Source organism: Echiichthys vipera (assembly GCF_963691815.1).
Source record: "Echiichthys vipera genome assembly, chromosome: X".
NCBI lineage: Eukaryota > Metazoa > Chordata > Actinopteri > Perciformes > Trachinidae > Echiichthys > Echiichthys vipera.
This window is the reverse complement of record NC_139825.1, coordinates 20,498,129-20,525,563: the sequence shown is the minus strand read 5'-3', so window position 1 is coordinate 20,525,563 and position 27,435 is coordinate 20,498,129. Positions and strand designations below refer to the sequence as shown.

Genomic DNA, 27,435 nt, shown 5'->3' with positions numbered 1-27,435 from the left:
ACCACACAGTGCAGTGCGCCCGTTACACTCAACGACACAGAGCCTGCTAAAGGTAGGTTTATTATTATTGTAGAATCTGTTTTCTGCAGATCATAATTCATCTCTGCGATGTTCAGTGTGAATGCAGCAGTCTGATATTATGTGTACATATTTCACCAGCAATAATGCACAGACAGATGTTGTGACTTAAGATGCAATTTGTGTTTTTTGGATGATGGAGATGCTTTCATAGCCACACGATTTATATCAGTAAATCTAGCTGTAGAGCATTCATGTTATTCAGGTTAAATTTACAACAGCCAGGTGGCGCTGTAGGTTGATCATTCTGCTAAGTGCCTCGGTTTATAGGTCCCATATCACCCTCTCTGGACAGTTCTTTATTTCAACTTAATTAAATCGATAAACATTGATTTGAGGGGGACTTCCATTTTCCGCAGAGGTTGTGGGGTTTCTCTTGAAAAAGACTGTCCGTCTACTTTAATAACCAGACATCTCGCCTTTGATTTACTCAACACAAATCACCTATAGTAGAGCCTTAAAACTACAATTGGGCCAATACATAGAGAAAACTAGTTTCAAAAACGTTTAAAGAATCAATGTTTAAATCATGAAATAACTCCGTTGAGATACTATCTCTTTAATGCACAGTGTGTTCTAAAATGGTTAATTTAGGTCACATAAAATACAGTTTGTTTTAATTTGTTTCAGAATAATTAGATTGTTACTAAAAATAACTAAAGTTAAACAATTAATTCCAACTTTCCACCTTCTTTAGCATCTCATGTTGTTTATTTTCTTCCACAGTCACAGGTTAAGTGAGTAAATACATCAAATATACTTTTTCCATTTACCATTAGGGCCTTAAAGCCATGATCAGCACCATGGACAGCTCACGTACTGAAACAACAGGCTGAATTCGCCTGGTGGAGTTTCTCTGATGTTGTGTACTTGTTTCTGAGGCTACAATGGTCCTTTTCACTTGTTATTTACATCTTAGTCTAAATGTAACATCACTTCAATCACAGTTTAGTAACAAATGATAATTGGCTTCTTCGCTGCAGCTGAATTAATGACTGTTAATAAAGGTAATATGTGATCCCGTCAAGTGGATAATTACCATAACTCTGTATAATTGGTGACTGGTATTCCTCCAGAATACAAATTTAGGAGACAATGCCACATATTCTGAATATATTATGCAAATTAGGAAAAGATCATCTCATCTTTAACAAGGGATGTGTGTTGACAGAACATTGCTGGACATACGCAGCTGCCTAATAGATCCAACATGTGTAAAGACAGAAGGCGAAAATTCAGAGACACACTTAGAATTGAAGATAAATGTGGTGAAGCGGTCACATGAAAAAAAAATTTCAGGTTCAGATTTATTGACTCAAGACCGTGATCTTTTGATATGAGGTACAAGCTAAATATCAATGACTTACACAATGGTAGTATATTCTTCAAGAAGGCACCTAATTTACAAATAACTTTAAATTTATCCGACCAATTTTTTTTTGTGAAATATAATTATCTCTGTCAGGTCTTTAGGTTTAGGCTTTAGGCCTTTTTGGTTGATCTGCTGCTCTTAGCAATCAGGAGATATCTTGTTTCTTTTGGTTTTGCCTAGGAGAGTACTGTAGCTCCCCTTTTTCCCAAAAATAAAATGAGTCATGATCACAGGCAAAGTGAGAAAAACAAGCCTGCTCACCAGCCAGCCTGCATTGTAGCAGACAGCCCTCTTAGCCCCCATTGGTTCGCCCCGAACCATAAGATAGAGTTGTGGGTGGTGACCGAAAAAACGTCACACTGCCTGTGATTTTTTTTTCCAGTTGCTTCCAGGTTTACACGCAGCGATGATGGGAAATGAACCTGACCTGGCTTTCCTTAAAAGGAAGAGCAAAGCAGTGCTCAATCAAAGAGCCAATTGTTTGCTATAGGGCAAGTGCACATCACATTCCCCTGAGTTATAACACTGCAGTGGCTTCTTTGAACGAAATTAGGATGATTATGCTTTTGTAAAAAAAAAACATATATACTTTATAAAAAAAAGGAACTTCTGCATTCAAATGATGTTCAAAGCTTCTCATTACTTGTACTCAAACAGTTAGTTAATTTCTCATCCCTGGATATTAATTATTTTTAAGGTGCTATATACAATATTCAGAATATTAATACAGCACCATACAACGATTTGTTATGTAAAGATATAGAGGAGTAACGGTGTCCTGAGCAGACAATGAAGTCACGCTCACTCTGTGTGTGTTGTAATCTGAGCCTCTCTGTTCTTTGTGCAGGAGGTCGGTGCTCAATCCAGCGGTTAACACTGATAACACACAGTGGCTGGACAGCATCGCTGCTGATTTGTAACGTCCACCCTGCCCCGGTGAGTGTGAACTAACACCCATTAACACTGTTTGGTCTGTCAGCACATCTGCCATTATTAGTTAGCTAGATAGTCACTGTTAGAACCACTGATAATGGAGCCATAGACTGTATATAACGAAGGAAGGCTTGACTGCTCCCCAAAAGTGAAGCCAAAATATCTCTTTCCCCCCTGGTGGCTGGCTGCAGTATAGGTCATAAACCCTGCCTCCTCCATGCGGATGGGACATGGGCCAAGGTAAAAACTCAAAGGCTACAAAAATGAAATAGGCTACATTTTTCCTAAAGATGAGTTCCGTCATTTTAGGTGTGTTTTTTTTTATCACACTGACAAATGTTCAAATGTTAATTTCTCTGAGTTTTTTTTAATTAGTTATTTGATGCTATAAAACGTGAAGAAATGTCATGATTGACAGCTGTGATTGTCTCTCGACTGCCCGCGCAGGTGTATGGGTGGGACTTTGATATTGCAACCCCACCGTCCGATCCTTACTGCACAAACTCTGACTCCAAAATAACAATATTATATGTACAGTGGGAGGAGGTGTAGACACGCTGTGAGCTAGCCCCATTAGCACTGTTAGCTCTGCCAGCTTGTTGAATGTTGTGTATTGCATTATTAATGAATACACTGATTATAAAAGTTCAATCAGTTGAGATAACCAAGTCTACCCTTAAGTGAAAAAATATAGATGTAGGATAAGGTTAATTTACAGTATCTTAAATTTCTCTGCCTCTACATGTTATCACAATATTAGATGAAATAATAGATGAATGTGTCATATGCATTAAGAGAATCCACAAACATGTTGGTCATACTACGCTAGCTGTTTTAATGAATCACTTTTGTCAACCCTGAGGCTTCACTTTTTTTTTATTGTTAGGATTTTCATTTGTGCATTTGGGAAAATATCTGTTTTTTCCTTTTGCTTTCTTGTCCCACACCCTGAGAGAAAAAGTTAAATAACATGGACTCCTTCCTCACAACAGATCTAATGAGATACAAACTGATCTCCCTGCAGCCAAAAGAAAAGACCCTCAAAACAACAGCCTAAGAAATTCGCCCACATAATTATTTACTCAAGCAGCTGGTGATACTCTACACTCAAGGGCATTTGGGAAGTGTAGTTAATCCAATGATAATCTTGAGCATGGTTTACACATATTATCGCTTTAATTGCTACGTGTGCTGTGCAATTATACCGTCACCAATTACATGGCTATAGTTTACTAGTCTGTCTAAGCATTTGGTTCCCTCTAATAGATGCCCTTTATCAACGCATGCAAGTGAAGCCTTCAGGACGAATGCTAATGGATCTTTCATTCAGATAATGAATTAATCATATGTTGTTAAGTAGAGTGGTGCAGGACAATTTTAAGCCATATTCTATTGTAGTAGATATATAGTGGAGAGAAATGGGAGCCTCTGATATAAGGTAGGGTGATGTAGCCACTGGAGGTGTGTGTGTGAGTGTGTCCACATGTGGGTCCATCCATTAGAATGCAGAATGCATCCTCCAGTGTGAGTCACCCCCTCCCAAACTCCCCTCCCTTTCCCCACCCATCCACCCACCCACCTCACACCACCAGCAACATCTAACTGCAGTCACCGCCTAATATTACGCCTCTGACTTCACACTGGCCAACTGAGGATTCTGTTTCTACGGCAACACGCTCCAGACTCCTCCTCCAGCGCCCACCTACCCCCACCCCTACCCACACCCCCACCCCTCCTTCCCGGCACAAAACCATGTGACTTTCAAGAAGGCTTCTCCAACCTCCCCTTTATTGGTATTAACCCTCTCCTGACCGGACCGCTGCCAGAGGCTCTCCACAGGCTGCCTGGCTGGCTGCTCGCCTCTGAGAGGTTTCAAAGGGAAATCAGACGCATCGTTAATCTCCCTGGAAGATCAAAGCAATGCTTGATCTAAATGTTGGATTTGCATATTTTAGAAAACGCCATAATGAGTCAATATGGTTCATCAGTTGTCTGGGACACATCTTGTAACTGTCATCGGGAGAGTGGAAAGCAGCAATGGTCAATATTTTTTACAATACCAAGGGATATCACATGATTACTTATAGGGGAAAGGGTTTTGTTCATATAGTGAACAACCCACAGCTCCACGGGCTTTCTAGGCTTTAACAGCTTTCACGTCATCAAATTTTACCTCATTGCTTCGGTATCCTGGCCTGCAAATTTCGAAAGATTATTTTTGAGCAGTTTTTAAGCCTTTATTATATGGGACAGAAAAATGGGGAAATGCGGATGGGACATGGGAAATGGGGTGAGAGAGAGGGGGAGACATGCAACAAAGGGCCGCAGGTCGGAGTCGAACCCACTCTGCTTTGCTCTCACTGTTCTCATCAGCCCCATTGGTCATTTGACCAAGCAGTGTATAATGACCCACATTTACGTTTATTGGGGCGACCTCTCATGGCCATAGCAATTAAGATGGGGGCAAAGGAGGAAGTCCAGCAGTGTCGTATATAGTGTTGCACGGTATACCGATACTAGAAAGGTACCGTGGTACCCAGCCGTTAAAAACGATACTTTTAAATGTGTTATTAGTATCGGTACTGTATGAACTTTGTGCGACAGCGGGGCAGCGTGTCTGTGTTCAGCTTCTCTCTGCTTCATCACTGCCTGCAGCCAGAGTGGGCGTGGTTTCATAGTGACAGACAGTCACAGAGCAAGACAGACATGGCTGACAGTGGCTCTAGTGCTCCGCTCCTGCCGACCGTCCTAGGCTTGTTGAAAAAGCAAACGCACGGAGCAGATATGGAAGTATTCCGCTTACGTTGCCATCAGTAAAGGTGAGCCCACGGACACCACAAAGCCCGTCTGACCAATGACCAATGTGAATAAACATCGAGCTGGCAGATATGCTGACTTGTTCAAAGAGTTCAAAGAGCTGAAAGTTAGTGATAGATAATATAAATATCCCTGAATGTAACGTGAAGTCAAGCGAGTGTTTATTTTGTGACAAGTGAACTTTTTTCACCATCAGAGTTGCACGAGGCAGTCAGACGTAAAGCTGACTGTTTAACTGTCTGATGTGGTTCACACATCTCTGTATGCAAACAGTTCACACTAGAGACAATGGGCCTCATTTATCAAACTTGCGTGGAAACGGATGCAAATCTGAGCGCATAATTGGTCCTAGGAAAGGACCCACGTATGATTTATGAAACATTCGTATCGGACCAATCTCAGCGTACGAATGAACGGGCCTTGATAAATGCGGCGGTTGAATTTGATCGTCATTAACATGTTACGCCCCTAAATATTCCTGGTTCGGAGTCCTCGCCCACTGAGGTCAAACACGGAGAGGAGAAACGCAGGTTAGAAAAGAAACTTTTCCGACACACAGATCAGCATCCTGACATCCGAGATGGAGCAAAATAAAGATGTGCTTTTTGTCAGTCTTAAGAGTGGAATAAAAGGGGCCCATAAAAACGCTGTATGGAAAAAAATAAACCGAGAGATTTAAACCGAAGCAACGCTCCACTGTGACCCGAGTGCGCCTGTGCGCACTGTTGGACAGGTGTGCCGTATTCAGCCCCCCTGCCGTGAAATGCACCCCCTCGCATTATAGGTGATATTCAAAAGATCCATTTAATTCATTTTATAATTATGGCAGCAGTTTATTTCCACAGAACATAAAAAAGGTGTTGTTTTGTGTTCGCTATTATCCAAGTTTGTGATTTTAAACTCTTTAAAATAGTTTAAAGACTGTATGTAACCAGTGTTCTGGCCGTTGTGGGTTACCTGTATATAAACTACTCCTATAGGTGGAAACAACAGCCTTCTGAACCAGATCATCACCTATAATGCGAGGGGTGCATTTCACGGCAGGGGGCTGAATTGGGGCAACACTGGCGCTAACGTGGGTCATTAGGTATTCCGTAAGAGGATACCTTTGTCATCTAGAAGAACCATACCAAGATGTTAATCATCTGATACCTTGTTTGATTTAATGCAATTTATCAAGGGTAGCCACTAACCGAGGAGATGACTTTGGCTCTGCAGTGCGTCTTGCTGCAGCCACGCGCCAACACATTCATTCATTCATTCAATGTCGGGGTCGCGGGGGGCTGGAGCCGAGCTGTTTTGATATTTAAAAGAATCGTGTGTCCCCCCCCTGGCCACCTGGCCACCACGTTTAAAAGCGATAGCTTGGCATCATACATCACTTGTACATTTATCGAGTGGTAGTTTTGGCGATTGATGAATGCGTAATCATTCATGGATGGTGCCTTCAGACGCACATGAGTACAATCAATCGCTCCAACCACAATTTTTATTTTTTTTATTCGTTTTTTTATTCGTTTTAAGAATCTGTTTTGATCTGTTCTTAATATGTGACTCCTTATGCTTAATGGCAGTTGAGGTTTGTTCATTATTTTGAGTCAGATTTTGCTGTGCTGCACCGCAAATACACAGGCTGAAATGTGCGTACACGATCTCAGGCCTGAGGTGAGATTTGATCGTAGCTCCCGCTCACGTCCAAATTGATAAATACCAACGTTTGCCAGGAAATGGTCGTACGCACGTTTTTCTGCCGTACATTCCATTGATAAATGAGGCCCATTGACTTTACCATAATATGCACTGGTGTTTACAAGTATGCTGATCAACAACACAGCAACGCCAAGAACCTTAAATAGGCCAAAGAATTGTTCAGATAATGGCGAACATCTTCCTGTTTTCATATGTTTATGTTCTGTGACAAATCTTGCTGCATAATCATTTCATTGTTGTTATAACAAGTAAAGTAGCTATAAAGCTCAGCAGTTTTAACAAATATATATGTTTTTAATTTTGACTTTTTAGGTTTAAGTGTTTTAATTAATAAAAATAAATAAATCATTTTAAGTACCATATTCTGTCATCTAATATTTTATCCCATTACTTTTGATGATATTTTAGATTTACGCCGTGGTATTGTTTCAGTATCGGTATCAAGATATTTTAGGCAGGTATCGTACCGATAATCATCATCATCATAATTTTGCTATCGTGATAACACTAGTCATATAAAGAGGTCGTGGATAGATGGCTCAAAAAAACACAGGAATTTCACTGGCTGCTGTTCTTGTGAAACCAGAAGTCAGCGTTGACTTGCTTTAACTGACATAAGTAAGCTAAATTGAAAGTTAAATTATGTACTTAATTCAAGTTAGGTAACAAATGTACCTAGTTTTGTTGCCTAAACCTAGCCAAACTGTGACAGTTTCACAATTTTAGTCACATGTTTAAAACTGTGATGTTCAGATATGAGGGCGTGTTGATCTGCTGCCACCAGTAGGGGCGCTAATTTATGAAACACTTCTATGGGTAATTTAAGAGGGTAGGAACAAAAGATCCATGTGGTCGTATGGGTTGGAGGGCTCTAAAAACCCACTTTACTTGCATCAAACAACATAGACATAGTGACAAGCTGGTGGACAAAGTGGAGCATTTAGCAGCTAAAGAGCAGCAGTTTTCCTTCTGGTGTTGGTGGAGACCAAAACAGAGCATTGGACTTGAGTATTGGACTTACAGTAATCAAGTGGTCAGAATCACAACTCCAAATTAATGCTAATATTGTATTATATATTATTCACATTAAAAGCTGTTATTATGTCAGTGTGTTCATAGCTTGTTTCCACATATATTCCAAAAATGCAGAAATTTGTTCGCCTCCTATCCAAGTTTTCGGTCAATTTTCTATCATGACGTCTTCTTTCCACTCCTGAGTGTGCAGTGCTGTAATGCAGGCAAGGTTGAATGACAAAAGCATCTAACATCCATTTTAGAGTTTTGGGTCCTTGGCATCCGACAGTGATCTCACCTGAATATTGCCTCATTGGCTCAACTGTTTCCTCTGCATCCCGTTGGGAGATATGTTGTCATGTGTGTGTGTGTGTGTGTGTGTGTGTGTGTGTGTGTGTGTGTGTGTGTGTGTGTGTGTGTGTGTGTGTGTGTGTGTGTGTGTGTGTGTGTGTGTGTGTGTGTGTGTGTGTGTGTGTGTGTGTGTGTGTGTGTGTGTGTGTGTGTGTGTGTGTGTGTGTGTGTGTGTGTGTGTGTGTGTGTGTGAATGGATGAACTTTATGAATGAAAAGTCTTCTTCCTGAGCTGCAGACAGGAGGTGAGATCATCTTGTTGAAATGGAGAATCCCCCACCCACCAACCCCTTTTACCCGCCCACCAATACTGGTTGGCGCCAATCTTAATGAATCCCATCAGTGGGTGAAACACAAACTAGTGGCAAAATTACTGATGACAGCAGCCTGCAATATTAGTAAATGGATCACTCCACCCTATATATTCACACAGACATACATAACAACATACAACTATAGACATACACTTAGCTGTCTTCATTCATCAGATATATGAAAGAATGTCTCTGGTGTTCTGCTGTTGGATTTCAGTCAATATGATGTTGGAGCAGAGTGCCAATTATCTTTGATTCTTTTGTTCACGTTCCCTTCAGAACAATGTTGAGTGGATTTGATGATTGGCCACCTATTCAGCCATGTGTGTGAGTGAAAGTGACAATGAGTAACACAAGGGGCTCTCGATGAGGATCCATAAATAGGCTCTCCAAGAGCCAGAAACCCTCCCCCTCATTCTCTGCACCCAGCCACACGCACACACACACATAAACACACACACACACACACACACACACACACACACACCTCTACCTTCCCCCTTCACTGGACCAGGACAGTCTGTGACCATTTGGCACTGGTCCTTCCACAACATGTACACTCACAGTCAAAGGCATGTGTACACACATGCACACACATGGCATACCTCTTGACATCCTTCACTGCAGGCTTCTGTTAATTCCCTCCTACAGATTATGAGGCACGTTGCCAAACAATGCAGCATTTTACATCAGCCATTCGGTTGGATACCACAGAGTGTTGTACAGTCATTCCTTCAGCCGCCTAATTAAAGCGTTGCAGTTCTAACTGTGCACATTCTTGCATGTATGCAGTGGATATGTTACCTGACAGGAGTACGCACATAGCTCATTCTGAATCCACTGTGAAATCTTTGAAGATAAATGAATCCCACTGCATTTTTTTTTCTTAAAGCTGTCACTTTGTAGATTTGAAGTTTTTATCTGATAAGGAGTGATACCCTGCAGCATTCATTCTGTGCTTGTTTCTGCTGGAGTAACCGCAACAGAAACAGAAGCTGTGTTGGTGGACATCAGAAGCAGCAGCACGGACCCTCAGAGGACTGATCATCCCTGACGAGGAACCGCCCTGCAACTACAAGCACCGATAAATAAATCATGAAGAAAGTTTGACGAAAAAGATAGAAATAGAACAGAGGATGTTGCTCCATTCAGACCGCTTTAAGACAGAATTCTAGATAGCAATGGCATGAAATAGCAAGAATGATTAAAGCCGACGATTTTTTGCGCACTATTTTTATTTCATGTCATATTAAAACCAATGTTAAGTATTTATAACCCAAGCAAGGGTTTTTTGAATATTAATGTGGGTACTTGAAGTTAATGTTCCATTGGATTGTGAAATTAAAATACAAGCAGCAAGTCTGCTGTCAAAAAATATTTTAGAAATGCAACAGTTCTCTGACAGTGTCCCAGTGTTAGTTATATGTTGAGAATACAGGTAGTTGAACATTGAATTACTTGCATAAAACAGGGCAGTTATTTTTGCTGTTCCTCTCTATTTCCCAAATAAAACAGAAGCAATCAATGTTTTCAGTGCAGGTATCAGTCACAGGCAGTGCAATTATATTTTATTTCATAAAACTATGCAGAAAGGGGGTGGTGCGGGGGCTTGAATACTTGTGTGTTGTGCAGGTTTGTTGCACTAGTTGGGGTTTCCCCCACTGTCTGTGAGCAGCACGATGAGGTCATCGTTTAAACCCAACACGAGCTTAATCTCGGAGATAAGGGCTGTTGGATTTGGATTTAGCTCAAAAAGGGTCATGTAGCTACAACCATTTAGACTGTCACAGTAAGTACACAGCTCAGACATGGGATCCCCAGCTGTTTACAGTGATTTCAGAATCTCCCAGTTGGCCTGCACAGTTACACATGGCATCCATTCACCATGCATGATTTCCCTGACTTTAATATGTGAGCTGTGTGATTTGGGAAGAAGTGAGTGAATCACATTTTCTTTTGTATTACATACTTAAGGTTTGTGTCCATGTCCTTTGGATGGCTCAACAGAAGTATGAAATATTTAAAAAATGGAATGATTGTTCAGTTTTGATGCATTTGGACAGAAGATGTATTTATTCTTATTTATCCAGTATTACATACTAGTATGTAGTATTAAAATACAGTTACTGTAAGTGATTTATAAATTTAGTTGTGGATATAAAGGTCTAAAAATCTGATTGTAAGTTCTTTATTTGAGGATATTTTGAAGGTGAGTTTTGTTTGAACATATATGCAGCATTCTCAGTATGGTTTATGTGACTTTGTGATGTCTTGTAAGCCTGCTTGGGCGTAGCTGCATGACAGTGACAATATGATAAAAACTGTATTTGTTCATGTACGCTGGAAGGATATCCAGGCCATGGAAATAACACCTTGAATAAAAACTATATTTAAATAGGAACCCTTGAAGATGAGGACCTGGAGGTATCTTCAAACAAAAAAATTAGATTTGTGATGAAAGGCAAATTGTTTGAAATTGTATTTTATTTCATTCAGGTTAATGAAAGTCGCTGAGGGAAACAAATCACGCCTGGGGAAAGTCCCATTTAGGCCCTGTGCTGTCCCACTCTTCCTATCTCCGAGAAATGGGTCAGTAGAGATTGGAGAGGATAATCATTTTTTTTTTTTTAAATGACCTACCGTCCTACCTTCATGTCCCCTCTGTGGCAGGCGGGGTGGTGCTCACAGATTATGCACCAATTACACTCAATACAGACGGCGTTAATAGGGTTTGAAGGGATTTACATGCGCTGTCCAGTCAAATGCTTCATGCTTTGGGGATGACATCATTTTGATCACCTCACACACACCGGCTGACCCCCTACCTCCTGCTTAGTAGCCTCACTCGCTCATAAGCTCCTTTACCTGGTGCGGTTGTCCAGTGTCTCACCGGACTGAGCTCGTCACAGCGCATTTCTCCTCTGATAGGACACCGACGCTGCATCCCTCCCCATCCTCCGCTCCTCCATACTCGTGTTTACTATAGGTGAGATAGGCCATATAAAATCCTGAGTGTGCGCAGATTGCACCCTCAGAGGAGAGGAGAGAAGAAGGAGGAGGTGTATAGGAACAGGAAAAACAAGCTATCCAGGGGAGCGTAGCTGCAGCTGATGTGTTTACTGTTTAGTGGGATAGCGCAGGAGAAGACTTCCATTCATCCAGGGCGGAGAAACCTCAGTGGATGCAGAGAGACGCAGGAGGAGGAGGAGTAGTAGTGAGCGTGGATGCTGATTATACCGACAAACCCAGAAAGGAAGAATTATTAGACGGCTGTAATTATAACCAACCCTAAACTATAAAGTGGAATACGCTTTTGCAGTCACCAGCGATGGACTTCAGCTGTCTGTACTGAGGTAGGAAACGTTGTTTTTTTACATTGGAAGCATTCATTCGGCTAAGGAGAAGGCAGATCGTCTGCAGCTGATTGTTATTCCCTCACTAACGCACCCAGTACATTTTTAAATTCTGCTATAAACTGCAATCGTGTGTTTGACTGTAACTTTAGTGTTGTCTGATGCTTCAATGATGCACCGGGGATATTAACCGCAGCGGTAGGTGCGATGAGAAGCGATGATGCGCACAAGAAACCCCGCCGACACATCCACAATGCACTGGCCTGTAACAGACCGTAGCCGTGCTCCTGCAGCTCCCGCAGCTGATACCTCGAAATAAATCAAGTGAGGGCCGTAGCAGGACTATTAACAGGCAGGATCAGTCGGATGTGAATGATTATTCCAGATTTTAGACACCAGATGTGTCTCAGTGGTTTGGTTTCTCTCTTTGCGCAGAAAATTATGACTTTGAACTTTGTAGTTTGGTTGTTGTGTCCTCCAGGCTGTCTGTCTTGTTTTGGGACTATATATGATTTATCTCCTCCTACTTCATGAATTATAGATGGTTATATACAGCTTTAGGTACTGGTATCACGGCTGAATACATCAGATGCCAGGCAGCATTATGCTTTTAGACTAGATGTCATAGTGGCTGAAATTATAGTCTTAATAGCATGTTAATCCATTTAGGTTTAGTAATTTGACTTGAACTGGCCTTCAAACTGACATAGGATATGGACAGCAAATCTGACACTCCTCACATTGAGTAGATGATAACCTGGAAACTGATCTTGCTCCATCTTTTGGTGATTTTCTTAAAGAAAACATGCATTTGTCTCAAATACAACAACACAATGATGCTGGTACTGGGTTTTGATTTGTATCATTGAAGCCGGTAACACCTGTCACGTCATAGTGCTTGTCAGAGAGAGCAGAGGAGTGGATCACTTAAAAAGGCAGAGATAAGAAGTAATGCATTTTCATTCTCCACTGAGCGTGTATATGCTCTTGTCCTTGGAGAAATGACAAGCTTTGAAGAAGCTAGCAGAAATCCCTCGTTATTATACAGCACATCATTTGATCTCATCCATTTTAATACACCAGTGATGTTGCTCCAGTAGGATGTAAATAACCAGCTAAACCAAGAGCAGTACAATACTATGTATGTTATATTATGTGAGATGGAAGGGAATTACTTCATTGAGATCATGAGATGCTGGTTGCCAAGTTAACATTAGAGAGGGGTGTGATAAAGCACTTCTTCAAAGTAGAGAGGCTTTGTCTGATTTATGGTCCAGACAGGCTGCTCTTTTGTCCTCTATCCTCACGTCCCGAATCAAGTGTCACATTCTAGTATTGATTTAAAAACTTCACATATCAGGCATCATGACTCATACGTTTGTGTCATTGCTCTGATCACTAGGGCACATGCAGTGACCACCACCGTACATCTGCGGTGTGAGAATCGCTAAAAGTTACTGATGTTTTTAATTATGTGTGATCTTTGTTTTACATGACACTTCTATGCTGATGGTGGACTCTGCACAGTCCTTAAAGTCCCTCTTTATAGAGGGCTGCAAACCACTTTCTGGGTGGTAGTGATACAACCCAACTAAAAATCCACTTCAACCAGAGAAGCATAGAAACTAGGAATGTGATTCTCTCTGATATTGATCACAGCTTTAGGGAGTTGTGCTTTCTTGTCAGCCTGCATTTGTACATAGTTCAGCACTGCGTGTCTCAGAATCACTCACACTGAGCTACTCTGCCACTTATGATAACTTCTAGTTCAAGGTTATACTCACAGGAGGCATAAATATGCATCTTCCAGAGGTGACTTTCCTACAAACTCAATATTCAGTTGAATCAGCCTTCATGGTGCCAAGAAGTTAAGAAAATATTTTATTTTGATTTGATTAATAACCATTTCTCTCTCTCTCCCTCTCTCTCTCTCTCTCTCTCTCTCTCTCTCTCTCTCTCTCTCTCTCTCTCTCTCTCTCTATGTTTGGTGTTGTCAAGGCTTCCAGTTCTCCAGTTGACCAAAGGCCATCATGGCGCTTATTCATGAACCTCGAGTCCCTTCTCCTTCTCTCTCCGGCTTCAACTCACCCCTCTCTGATCCGCCATCCTTTCGCCGCCTCGATGCTGAAACACCCTGCACCCCAGAAATGGACCTTACCCCGACCCAGTGCGTCCTTCGCAATGTTCTCTCCATAGACACCGGCAGTGCTGTCGAGCCTGGGGGTGGAGGAGGAGGAGGAGGGGGGCAGACTGCTGGGCAAAACCAGACACAGGGCGAGGAACAACAGGAGCACTTTGCCAACAGTGTCCTGAAGCTCCATGAGCATGATGGGAGTCCAGGAAGGACGGAGGGAGAGGGGCAAGAGATGGACAGTAGTGCAGTCAGGAGCCAGGCAGGTGATGCCAGGCTACAGTGCCAGTCCAACGGAGGGGGTGGAGGGTTTCTGGAGGGTTTGTTTGGATGTCTGCGACCTGTCTGGACTATGATTGGCAAAGCTTACTCCACAGAGCACAAACACGGCCTGGATGGTAAGTTAAGCAGTCAAATCTGCTTCAACAGAAACACAGAAACACATCTACACACACTGGCATTAATGGTTGCTTATAGTTTTCCAATAAAAGCAAGCACCAACTCTCATTAAATTCCAGTGTGAAGCTTTGATATGCTAATTAAATTATCTCATCCCCCACTTTAATTACATTAAACAGTTGGTAGAAAAATGACTCCTACAAAGGCCATGTTGTAAACAAACCCTTTCCTTGACGTGAAAGAGCTGCAGCCAGAGAGAGAGACTCTATCAAAGCTGCAAAGGGCTTATTTTCCCCTGTTATTATCCCCCATCCCTTCTCCTGCTTGTGCCCACCCCACCTTCTCCCCACTACCACCCCTTAATGAAACTAGCTCCCTGTGACGCTGTGTTGTTTATGTCTGCAGCCACTACAATAGCGCAGAGCTCCCCCTGGACTCCTCTGCCAAATCTGCTCCATGAATTATGCATGGCCACACTCTGACCCTGTGCCTCTCATCTCTATTAACGCAAACCTGACACACACACACACACACACACACACACACACCCACCCACCCACCCACACACACACACACACACATACACGTGAGGCCAAGGATGACTGCACACATACACAAACACATCCACAAATAAAAACACTTAATATTTAGCACTGACAGGAACACATAAAGTAAAAAATAAGATGCCAAAAACAAACTTGATAGAATACATACAGCATTGCACATCAGGCTTGAAAGGGGCAGATTTATAAGCCTGCTTGTCTTTATAGCCTTATATATATTTTATCACCCATTTGACTTACACATCTCCCCTCCGCTCCCCTCCTCCTTCCATTCCTCATTGTCTCCTTTCCTCTCCTTTTCATCCTGTGCTGTTATCACTCCCAGCCCATCTGCACCCCGCTGCTCTCCTCCTCTGTGCAGCAGCACAGGGAGTCACACACACCGACGAGAGCAAAGCGGATATTATAAAAGTGACATAAATAGGGGTAGTGCAGCTGAATATCTGCCTGCTATATCACAATGCTCTATTCTTAAGCTTTAATTGAAAGGCACAATGTAGCACAATATAAAGCAGGAAGATCGCCTGTCCTTTATTGATTGTGAATGACTGTGGGGTGCTTGGAAATTTCTTCCAATTCTCAGATCAAACAAAGCAGAGCTGGCAATATTGTCGTGTATCGGATGTATGATGTCTTTACTGTGGGACACTGGAGGGGCTCATTAGACACCAAGTTCTCAATCTATCACTGGAGAGCATTAATCATTCATGTTATCCTTATTAATATGATAAATGTGTCTAAATCATCTTTCTTCCACGAGTCAAGAACAGCAGTAAAGCAGGCTGTATATTTTCTCTGTATTAACATCCTGTCTTGGGCCACATGGACCCGTGCTGACCCATGGGGAGTCCCCCTCCCTTCTTTTCTCTTAACGCACACACAGAGCCACCACCACCACTTTACCGCCACTACCCCACTACCTCCCCTATTCACTGTACATCCACATTAGGCTCTCAAATCCCCTCCGTCTTTTACCCCCTCCTCCTGAGTGTCGGACCCCTGTTTCACGTCAGCCCCACAATGGCACTAAGCAGGATTTAGGAGGCTGAGAGAGAATTACCCACAGGAGCTTAGAGCTCCCTGTCTGTCTGCCTGCACAACCTGCATCTTAGGTTAAGGTGAGGTTCAACAACCCTGAAAAAGATATAAATTTAGGCTCTGCATTGACTGGAAGAGCCAGAGCTTACACTGGGTTTTTACGGTAACAGGTCTAAGCTGTGTGATCACTGCTCCCAATTTTAGTTTTACATACAGACGTTCTGGTTTGAAGTGTGTGTGTGTGTGTGTGTGTGTGTGTGGGGGGGGGGGGGGGTGGTTCTGTCTCGATTTGATATATTTAGCTTTTGATGCAGATTTTTGAATGCATGCAGCAACTAAACATGAAATGGGGTTTGTTATCCTTTTATTTGCATAGCATTTAACCATGTTGATGTATTAAAGGAATAGTTTGACATTTTGGGAAACAAGCTTATTCACTTTTTTTTGCTGAACGTTAGATAATTTTGCAGTTGAAAACAACCTGCAATCAATGCAAGTTCATATAACAATCATCACACTATATCCATAGTTGATCTGTTACTATGCCGATAAACTCACCGACTTTGCCTTCATCTTTTCCCCCAATCTCAGAGGCATGGGAGATCCCATTCGAGGAGATATCTGACCTGCAGTGGGTGGGCAGCGGAGCACAGGGTGCTGTCTTTCTAGGCAAACTGTACGGACAGGAAGTGGCTGTGAAAAAAGTGCGGAACATCAAAGAGACAGACATCAAGCACCTTCGCAAGCTCAAACACCCCAACATCATCACTTTCAAGTTAGTAGAAACAATCAGTTGGCTTAGTAGATCACAAGATGTGCAGAATATTCCACTAAAAAATATAACATGCCAAAAAACTTTAAAGTTTTCCAATCATTACTGGCATTGTAACAACTCTAATATGTTCTGCTTTAACCCGCTGTAAATGGTACATACTTCTCTCCACCCTCAGAGGTATTTGTACCCAGGCTCCATGTTACTGCATCATCATGGAGTACTGTGCCCAGGGACAGCTGTATGAGGTGCTGAGAGCAGGCAGGAAGATCCATCCATCCCTGCTAATGGACTGGGCCATGGGCATCGCGGGGGGCATGAACTACCTTCACCTCCACAAGATCATCCACAGAGACCTCAAGTCACCAAAGTGAGTTTTGTAGACCTGGTCAAAATGAATTATGTTAAATTATAAATGATAATATTAAAGCAAACAAGTCACTAAATAGACACAGTTAAATAGATATTTTACCCATGGACTTCCACTAAGGTGACGGATTCTTTCTGAACATACCTGTATTCTCCCCTCTGTCTGAAATGCTACGTTTTACAGCCTGTCTCTTTAAGCCATCCTTACGAAAAAGCCTAGTCTGCACTGATTGGTCAGTGTTGGGTGGGGAATGACTGAAGCGGCACTTTCTACCTATATATATATATAAATAGTATAGTTGTGACATCACAACCGTGATGACAAGTTGCGACAGCTCATTTAAAGGCACAGTTCCTGAATACGAGCTGTGAGCATTTCTATATGGACTGAATGTTTTGATACTTTCCCAGTATTTATATAGCACCTTGATGTGCTTTATTATAATAAGAAAAAATACCTTGAAATCTCACTTTTTTTAACATGGGATCTTTAACAAAACATTGAGTGATGACGTGTTACCAACTGACCCAATGGTTGAATTGAGTTAGTACTCAGATTACCGCTGATTTAGCTTAGCATTTTTGTTGTTGCTGTTGTTTTTATAAACAGATGAACTCAATTGTAAACTTGCCAATATCTAATGTTTCATTCCAGCATGCTAATCACTTACGATGATGCAGTGAAGATTTCGGATTTTGGCACATCCAAGGAGCTCAGTGACAAAAGCACCAAGATGTCCTTTGCCGGTACGGTGGCCTGGATGGCTCCTGAGGTCATACGCAATGAACCTGTATCAGAGAAAGTGGATATTTGGTAGGTGTCATAACCCTTTTATACTGTCCTTTTGCACTGTTGAACCTTTGCAGTTTTCTCTTATGATTTGTCTCATCAGTTATCGAATCAACATAAAATCTCATTAGGTACAGCCTACTACAGTATAGAGCACAGGATCCTATTTCCAGAAAATCTATTGAGTATTATGTACAATATCTCATTACATGAAATTCTATAGGGCCTCGGCTATATCTGATGGGTTGCCCTGTGTTAAGCCCAGATCACCCCCAATACATTCTCCCCCTTTCTCTCCCATCCTACATCCTTCCATCACTCTTCCCCTCCGTCCTGAAAGGAACGCTGGCTAATTTAATAATTGATTTGCCAGATGCTGCAGTGCTCAGGAGAGGCTGGAATAACCTTCTGAGCCTGCGGATGGTTTGGCCCAGAGCCAGGAGTGCATTAGCTGAGAAGTGAAAATAGGATTAAAAAGCTTTTCATGTGAGGAGAAAGCTAAGCATGGGTGTATACTCTACAGTTGTGTTTGAATTTATGTAAATTGTGTAGTTTATGCTACAAAAAGAGTGAGTCAAAGAGAGATGTGGTGAAATATTATGTTTTATGTATTTTGTTTTGTTTTGTGCTGACATACTTTGAAAGCTGGTACAACTCAGGTTCATGGTTTATAATATAATATAAGGACTAAATTAAAATACATCCACAGGTAGAATGTAACAAACTCACATAAAAAAGGCATAAAGGAGAAGAATTTTGAGTAGCCAACATATGGTAAGTGGTAAGAATGGAATTTGGTTATAAACAACAAAAACAAAAAAAAAACATGATGATTTTCATTTCTCCATCTACAAATAAAACAGTTACTCATAGACTAGCGGCTGTTTTATTTGTAATGGCATTTTCTATATACATACGTATTTGTAATGCTACCTGACAAAATAGGTAATTAATTGTATAGCTGAATGATATTACAATGTATAGAAATAAATCAATAATGTCCTTGTGGTAATCCACCATGTAATTAATAGCTAATATATAAATCACCTTAATATTTATTAATGTGGTAGTGCATTTTCTTGAAATCAAGTATCTCTTCTTGTGCATTTATATCACAAATCATAAAGAGATGGAGAGACTAAAGGTAAACACAACTTCACACACCTCCTCACCTCTGCGTGTGATGCTATTGGCACCTTGGATACTGGTCACCATGGCAACACAAAGAGTCACCAACAACAGACTCATTAGTTTCCTTCCCCATGGACCCGTTCCCTTGCTCCCCCAACAAACATCCTCTTCAATGAAACACTGAACTGTAGTGAAATATAGCACCATGCTTTGGATCAATTTTTTTTATTTATAAATTGATCTGATACCACAATTATTATGAAACATACATCTACTTATTTACTTGGAACCTGCAATATACTGTACGTTATTTTGGTTATAACCAGTGCAACTGTTAAGCATTCATTAATGGTGCCAGAATTTGAAGTCGAGTGAGATCTCTTTTTGCAGCCCTCCCTCTCCCGTCTCTGTCCTAAACCAATAGGAACATGTGCTCTCTCTGAAATGACCTGTGATTGGCCAAAGTCTCCGTCCCAGGCTAGATTTTCTAAAACCTGAAAACAGAGCAAAGAGGAAGTGTAGAATTTTAAAGAGTCAAGATTATTATGGATTGTTTGCCTACCCCAGATTAAATATGATTCAAGTGATAGAAAAATGGTTAGCAGCGACAAAACTTTGCACAGTATGTGATTAAGTGATTAAACCTTGATAATGAGCTATTAACATCAAAGGCCTTTTGCAGAGATAAAGTATCCATCATAACAGTTGTGATCTAAATCTGCAAAGTGTGTAATTTCAGACATGCCTCCTTTCACCAGTTCACATCACGTCTTTATCAACGTGTCTGAAAGTAAATATTCCACATGTCTCTGCAGGTCATTCGGTGTCGTGCTGTGGGAGATGCTGACAGGAGAGGTGCCCTATAAGGACGTGGACTCCTCCGCTATCATCTGGGGAGTGGGCAACAACAGTCTACATCTGCCTGTTCCTGATAGCTGTCCAGACAGCTTCAAACTGCTCCTGAGGCAATGCTGGTGAGAGGATGGGAGGGGGAGGAGGGTATGGAGCGGAAGAATACAGAGAGAGAGATGGGGGAAAGAAAAATTATAGGGGAAAAAGAAAGTCGATGCATCAGTAGTAAGCTAATATGATGTCAGAAGCTTTAAGAAGGCTGAGAGACATAAATACAACATTTTTACACAAGGGGACTAATAATAATAAGAGAGGAAAGGTCATCGTCTTGTTTCTTGCGTTTCTGACAGAATATTTGTCGAAATTGTCCACAGGAACTGCAAGCCAAGAAACAGGCCTTCCTTCCGACAGATTCTCCTGCATCTGGACATCGCCTCAGCAGATATCCTGTCGACTCCACAAGAAACTTACTTTCAGTCTCAGGTAAGCATCCTTTATCTGTGTCAATAGTCCCAACTCAGAAGCTACTCTTATGAACAAATTAAGTAAAATTTTGATTTTATGACATTAGATTATTTTTTTCAAAATGAAACAGCACTTAATTCCAGTGGTGGAAAGTAACTAGGTGCATTTACTGTAATGGTACTGTACTTAAGTACATTTTTGAGGTACTTTACTTGAGTATTTCTATTTTATGCTACTTTACACCTCTACTACACTACATCTCAGAGGTAAATATTCTACTTTTTACTAATTAAACTAATAAAATGAAATCCAATTCCAATAATATCATATATTTAATTCTGAAATGGACCATTCTGCAAAAAGAGTACTTTTACTGTAACATTTAAAGTATATTTTGATAAAGACTTCAGTAACATTTTGAATGCAGGACTTTTCCTTGTAACAGTATTTTTACACTGTAGTATTGCTACTTTTACTTAAGTAAATGATCTGAGTACTTATTCCACTACTGCTTAATTCACAATCTTGTTCAGACACTGTATATGTAGAATTGAGAATCACCATTTCTCGAGTCACAGCCATATAATAAATAGTCATCAGATGAGATAATGATCTCAGTATCTATCTATATATATATATATATATATATATATATATATATATATATATAGATACTGAGATGGGAGGGGGGGGGGGGGGGTGTCATGTGAAAAATGTATAATTGTGTATGTTAGTCAGCCATGCAAACAACAGATCCATTTATAACTCAAGTATGTATAATCGTGAGACACACAAAAAATTCCCCTTTGCAGCAACCCACTGCCTCCTCCCTTCTTTTATATCTCAAGATGCAAAATACAAACCTCTTTCACTCTCTCCACTAATCCTTGATCCTTTATTTCTCCCTGTTCCCCCGCCATTGCAACCCTCCCCGGTTTCTCTCCTCTCTGGCCCATAATGGATTTTTCTTGTGATGTTAGACAGAAGTATTTGCTGCTGGAGTGTATTGATTGCTTTAATGGTAGGGCACAGAGAGCAAAGAGAGAGGAGAAAGAGGGGACTGGAGACGTAGGAGAGTGTGCACTGTGAGTCCATTAGCTTAATAAGAAGAGCATCAGGAATACACACACACACACACACACACACACACATGTGGTACACGCACATGCATGTACGTGCACACACTCATATATCAGACTTCCTTTGTCCTTTGATATGACAGGTATCAGATAACAGCTGTCACGCTCCACTGTGTACCAGAAAAAAGCCCATGCTGCATTTTTTTTGTGCTCATGTCATGTCAGTTCATGTTCAGTTTCACTCCCTGTGTATTGATTATCACCTGACAGCTTAATGGGTTTTGTTTCAGTTATACACATGAACCCTCAGTCGCTCTGCAAATTAAGAGCTTTTTTACTAGCTCAAGGTGCAATGAAGTTTATTCTGAATATTGATATAGTTTGCTGCTAATATTATTAAAAATATTAAGTGTGGTTCAAGGGGCAGGGAAAATGTCTCACTTACAAATCCGTCTGCTTCAGCACCACAGACAGCACCATGGATTTGTCAATACACATATTGTATTTCAGAGACATGGCCGGGGCCATAGATTCCAACTTGCACAAACCTCAGTCAGATAAAGGATCAATGAGTCAGACAGACCAGACTAACATATTAAACTAAACAACCCCTCTGCCCCTACACTATAGTGCATTAACAAAGCAGTAATTTAGTCAAGTGTTTGTTGGTTAAAATGAGCAACTGCAGCTAGCAGTAACCACTTCCTTTATTCTGAGTTTAGAATAATTTAAAAAGACGCTCTTTTGCTTGTCAGGATAAAGACTTTTTTGTTCTTGTGCCTGTAAAATATTGACCTACTGTAAGTCATAAATACCGGCTCTGATGGATGTGTTTTATGTGTTTCAACAAGGCGGAGTGGAGGGACGAGGTGAGGCAACACTTTGAGCAGATCAAGTCTGAGGGCACATGTCTTCACAGGCTGGACGAGGAGCTGATCAAACGACGCAGAGAAGAGCTCAGGTTAGCAAATAAATTGTTACAGGGACTAGGAAAGAGAACAATACCTTAAAATACAGATGTGGAGATATGATATATAAAAAAGTTTCACCTCTAACAAAGACAAGTATGTATGATGGAAATCTATGAGCTGAGAACTTGAGATGAAAGAAGTTCAAGAGACTCAGGTTTTGTCTTTATTTATGCATGGCCAAGGAGAATAAGGCAGCGAAACACAAGTGCACTCAGCGTAGTGCCACCTTAATTCTGAAGATTATCATCCGTGCAGGGAATTTTTGCCTCGTACAGGATCTTAATACCTGCACAAATGGGGATATTCAAGATATTCTACATGGGGCAACAGCATCAAACCACATGTATCAAGTTTCTATTGGGTACCAGCTCATGAACGTGAACCTACGTTACCTTGTGTCATCTATCATCCTCCCCATGTAGGCCGCTTTCATATTACTGTTAACCTCTTACCATACAGAGACGCATTTTTGTGATGTCTATGAGTGTAGGGTCTTTGAAGGACCTGGGTTGTTATGGCAACCACCACTGGGGGATGAGTCATCTGGACTTGTTCAGTATCTTCCCAGACAGACAGTGAACTATTGTATTTACTATAAACTGAGACCTAATACGAAGGGAAAGTCCACAATGAGGATAAGCTAACTATTGAGAAACCAATACAATTCATTTAGCAGCCGATAAATGTATTAAAGACCTCCTCATTTTCCTCTCCACACAGACATGCACTGGACATCCGGGAGCACTACGAGAGGAAACTGGAGAGGGCCAACAATCTTTACATGGAGCTTAACGCCATAATGCTGCAGCTGGAGATCAAAGAGAAAGAACTGCACAAGTATGAAAACTGCCATTAATTTACAGTACCTGTTTAAATGTACAAGTTTTCATGTTTTACAACAATTAATCAAAGGGAATTCAATGTGGCTTTTTGTGCCGATTAACAGACAAAGACCCTCTCATGTCAAAGTAAAAACAGATCTCAGCTTCTGCATACTTGTTTGTATACATCAATGTTTAAAAGTAACCAGCCTTGTGACTGTGTGGATAGGTCTCTATCAGCTTTGCACATCTGACATTTTCTGTCCAGAATTCTGTCAGGTTTCATTGGGATTGTGAGTGAAAAGCCTTTTTTAGGTCCAACCAGAGTAATGATTAGAAATCAGGTAGACATAGGGCAGTATACTGTAGTCATTTTCAAAATATATCACACTAACAGTAGGAAGACTCGGGCTGTAATTATTAAAATACTTTGCACTAAATAGTTTTATCCATCAACTGGTTAAGCAGTGTTTTTGTATTGAAAGAGCATGGAAAAGGTCATCCGTAATGTGAAGTGAAGGGCTATTACCTCCAGTCACACGGGCCTTTGCCTCTAACAGAGTGTTCTGGTATGCCATGCTGAGTATCCACTGATATCCATTTAATGTATTGGCTTTGTGTTTAAACATCAGGAGGGAGCAGTCACTGGACAAAAAGTACCCAGGCTGCTTCAAGCAGCACAGCTCTAGACAGTCGGCCTCCTCCAATTCGATGGAGAAACTCATGAAGAAACGCAATGTACCTCAAAAGCTGCCTTCACATAGTAAGAGGTAAGACATCAAGGATTTTTTTTCTTTTTAAATCTGCAGCATGTTTAACTGGATGGTTTGATCAAGTTGCCATTATTATTAATATTATATGAACCCCTAGGCTATGTTAAAGGGTAGGTGGAGGTTGATATTTTCTTATTTTCAACAAATTCCATGTAGAAATCTAAACCACCAATAAATTGATCCTACTTGTATATAATCTCTGATATTGATAATACCTTTGTGCAATGTAGAGCTTCATTGTCCATTGGAACTATTAAAAACCACACCTTTAAACTGGCTGCACCAATGTTTGCAGCTTAAAATAATAATCTGCAACAAATACACAATTAATTCCTGTTTGAGTAATGTTTGCTTAAAAACTACAGTTCCCAGCTGTATTACAAAAGTATTTAGCCTTTTTTAAAACTGAATGTGTGTATATCGACTTACATCTTCGGTTGGAACAAATGGGCTTGGAGCTGAGTGCCACAGATGGTAGAAAAATTGGAAAGTACTGGAAAATGGACTAAGACATTGTGGGTTTTGATCTTTTTAGGCAATTTGTTGAAAAAAATATATAAATTGTCACTTGTCTTATCCTTCAATTAATATGATGAAGAGTGCAGGGGATAAACTAGTGTCTATCTAGCAATTACTGCATTCAAAAGTTTATTCTTTCCCCCTGTTCTTTTTTAATTTATTAATTCTGTCCCTGTCCTTTCCAGGCCAGACTTACTAAAATCCGAGGTCATCCTCCCCAAACTGGACTCTTCCATGACCCAGGTCACAATCCCAAACAAGGGCTCTACCTCCCCCGGCCGCTCACGGCGAGGAAAACCCCGCTACAGGAAGGCTGGTAAAGGCAGCAGTGGGGACTTGGCTCAGCTGAAAGCCACTCTCTCCTCCTCATTAGCCATGGTCAACGCCACCTCGTCTGTTCCCAGCAGCAAGCAGCATCTAGACCCCAGTGCAGCCCTCAGGGGCCTTCAGCACGATCTGCTGCTCAAGAAGATGTACTCCTCGAGCCCAGATCTCATTTCAACCACCTTGGAGGCTGAAGGCCGGAGGAAGGGGCAGATCATGCCAGGGCTGGACAGAGCAGGCAGCCAGAGCGCCTCAGCCGGGCTTGGAGAGAGTAGAAGGACCGGAGGGCCTGAGGAGGGGCCGGACGTAGGTGTAGGGAATGATGACCTGGCAGAAACAACTCCGCGCAGTGACACGCCCAGTGAGGACGCAGCTTCTATCCCGTTCTCCAGTAGCCCAGACTCACCGTGTGGAAGGGGAGCAGCTGCAGGGAGGACATCTGTGCTTGGGAACCCCCGTGTTTCCCACGAGGGTGAGGAGAAGGAGGATGGCATGGTGATCACACGCTCACCCAGAAGCCAACGCCTCACTCCTGCAGCCTTACTCTATAGGGCCGCAGTTACACGCAGTCAGGTGAGACACTGACAGCACTGTCTTAGGGCGCAGTTAGACAAAGCATTGTCTAATCCTGGCCCAGTTTTACAAAATCATGTTTGACTTCTGTCTTATGAGGGAGAATAGATGAATTAGCAGTGAGAGGCTTTGGAGTCACGTAACCATTTTGTTTTGTAGTCATTTGTTGCCAGAAACACATTTTAGATCCGCTGTATATAATCGCCATCACTCCATGAAGTACAATCATAATTTATCCTTACCACATTCAAGTGGTCCATTACTGCCACTTGTGCAATTGTTAGAAGTGGTATTAAACTTCCTCTTTAATATGTGATAGCTGTGCATATTTGTATGTTGCACAAGTTATATATGAGTGATAAATAATAATAATCATCCCAAAAACTCAGTGGCACCATGTACACTTTGTACCCAGGGTGTCATCAGGGTCGAATCTTTCCAGAACAGCTCAGGAGTCTTGGCAGGAATGAGGGTGATTAATGTGCAGTGTGCACTGAAACACGGAATCACTGGGGTTTCATACATTCTGTTAATTTCCTCCGCAGAGACGTGGAGTGTCATCAGAGGAAGAAGAAGGAGAAGTGGACAGTGAAGTGGAGTTGCCAAGGAGACGGTGAGAGTTATTAAACACATTGACTGTACACCCACCGTATTTCCATTTCCATCGGTGCATCCATTTGAAACAGATAACATGTTCATCTTCCTAACACAAATCCAAAATTACATTTTAAAGCCAGAATGACTGACAACACCTGCGTGGGCGTGCATGGCCTTTAACACATAACACGTGAAAGATAGTGACAAACCGTTAGGAGTGATCCTTATATTCATAATGTAATGCCAAATGTTGCTGGAGAGACGCAAACGTAGGCATTAGCCTTAAACTTTGAATTTTGTCATTTTTTTACTTTACATTTATTTGTTCCAGTAGAATTCATACTGTAGCATTAAGGGTCTGTAAATGCCTGTAGGTGTGATAACACAGTCATTTCTCTACTGTATGTACTTATTATATGTGTACTTTTTTACTCTATTGTGTTCCCACTCAGGCGTCCCGTGAGCATGAGCAAGTGCCAGTCCCTGTCCAACTTCAGCTCAGAAAACTTGTCAGTCTCGGACGGCGAGGAGGGAAACACCACCGACCACTCCCACAGCGGCACACCGGACGTGGTCAGCACCAACACTGATGAGCGTCTGGACGACAAGAGTGATGACCTGCTGTCTCAGGGCTCTGAGATTCCCGCAGACCCGTCTGACCCAACCCAGCTGGGCTCTGACGGGCTGTCTGAGAAGGAAGCTATTCTTCGACAAGTCAAGACCCAACTCGCTAGTAATGATCATAATTACGAGGTAAGCTGCAGAGAGTAATTGAAAGGAGAAAGTATGATATAAACTGAAATATAGAGGCAAACAATAGGTCAGAATTTGCTTTTGTAGTCAACATTAAAGTGCAAGTATGAGCCTTACAATGAGCGGAATATGAGATTGAAGAGTCTGTTGCTGCCAACTCAGATAATTTATGTTTTCCCTTTACACCAGGGCCTGTATGATGACTCAGACTGTGACAGTGCAGAGCTGGACCATTCGGGCAGTGCAGAACCCAGCCAACCTCCAGCCAACTGGTGAAAATCTGACACCTCAACACACTCAAACATCCTGCAGATCTGGCCTGTGAATGCCTCTTTTATTCTCAGAAACCTTTGAATACACAGAATCATGATCTGGGACATTGCAGAAAGACAGGAAATGAGGACGTGTCTCCGTCATTACAAGCAGGAACACAAAACAAACCCTTGGTGAGTGTTCTGAAAAATCTGATATCCTGAGGGGAAAAAAAAAATGTGATGTGAAACTGAATTGGGGCATTAGCCACCATAGCAACTGACCCAAGATCAGTTTTGCAAAAACACCTCAAAAACAGAGG

The 27,435-nt window shown here is 41.6% G+C and overlaps 1 protein-coding gene across 1 annotated transcript; it reads left to right on the top strand.

Annotated features, from left to right (window-relative positions):
• Positions 1-37: 37 nt before the first annotated feature.
• LOC310965977 (mitogen-activated protein kinase kinase kinase 12-like) lies at positions 38-27,137 on the top strand (the record flags this gene model as incomplete). Its single annotated transcript, XM_083939751.1, has 15 exons — positions 38-52; positions 2,298-2,386; positions 13,940-14,470; positions 16,664-16,847; positions 17,023-17,214; positions 17,869-18,027; positions 19,950-20,108; positions 20,361-20,469; positions 22,382-22,491; positions 23,222-23,338; positions 23,955-24,092; positions 24,800-25,511; positions 26,057-26,124; positions 26,561-26,861; positions 27,051-27,137. Exons 3-15 carry the CDS (start codon positions 13,972-13,974, stop codon positions 27,135-27,137), a joined length of 2,835 nt encoding a protein of 944 aa, XP_083795877.1. The 5' UTR covers positions 38-52; positions 2,298-2,386; positions 13,940-13,971.
• Between the last annotated feature and the right edge of the window lie 298 nt (positions 27,138-27,435).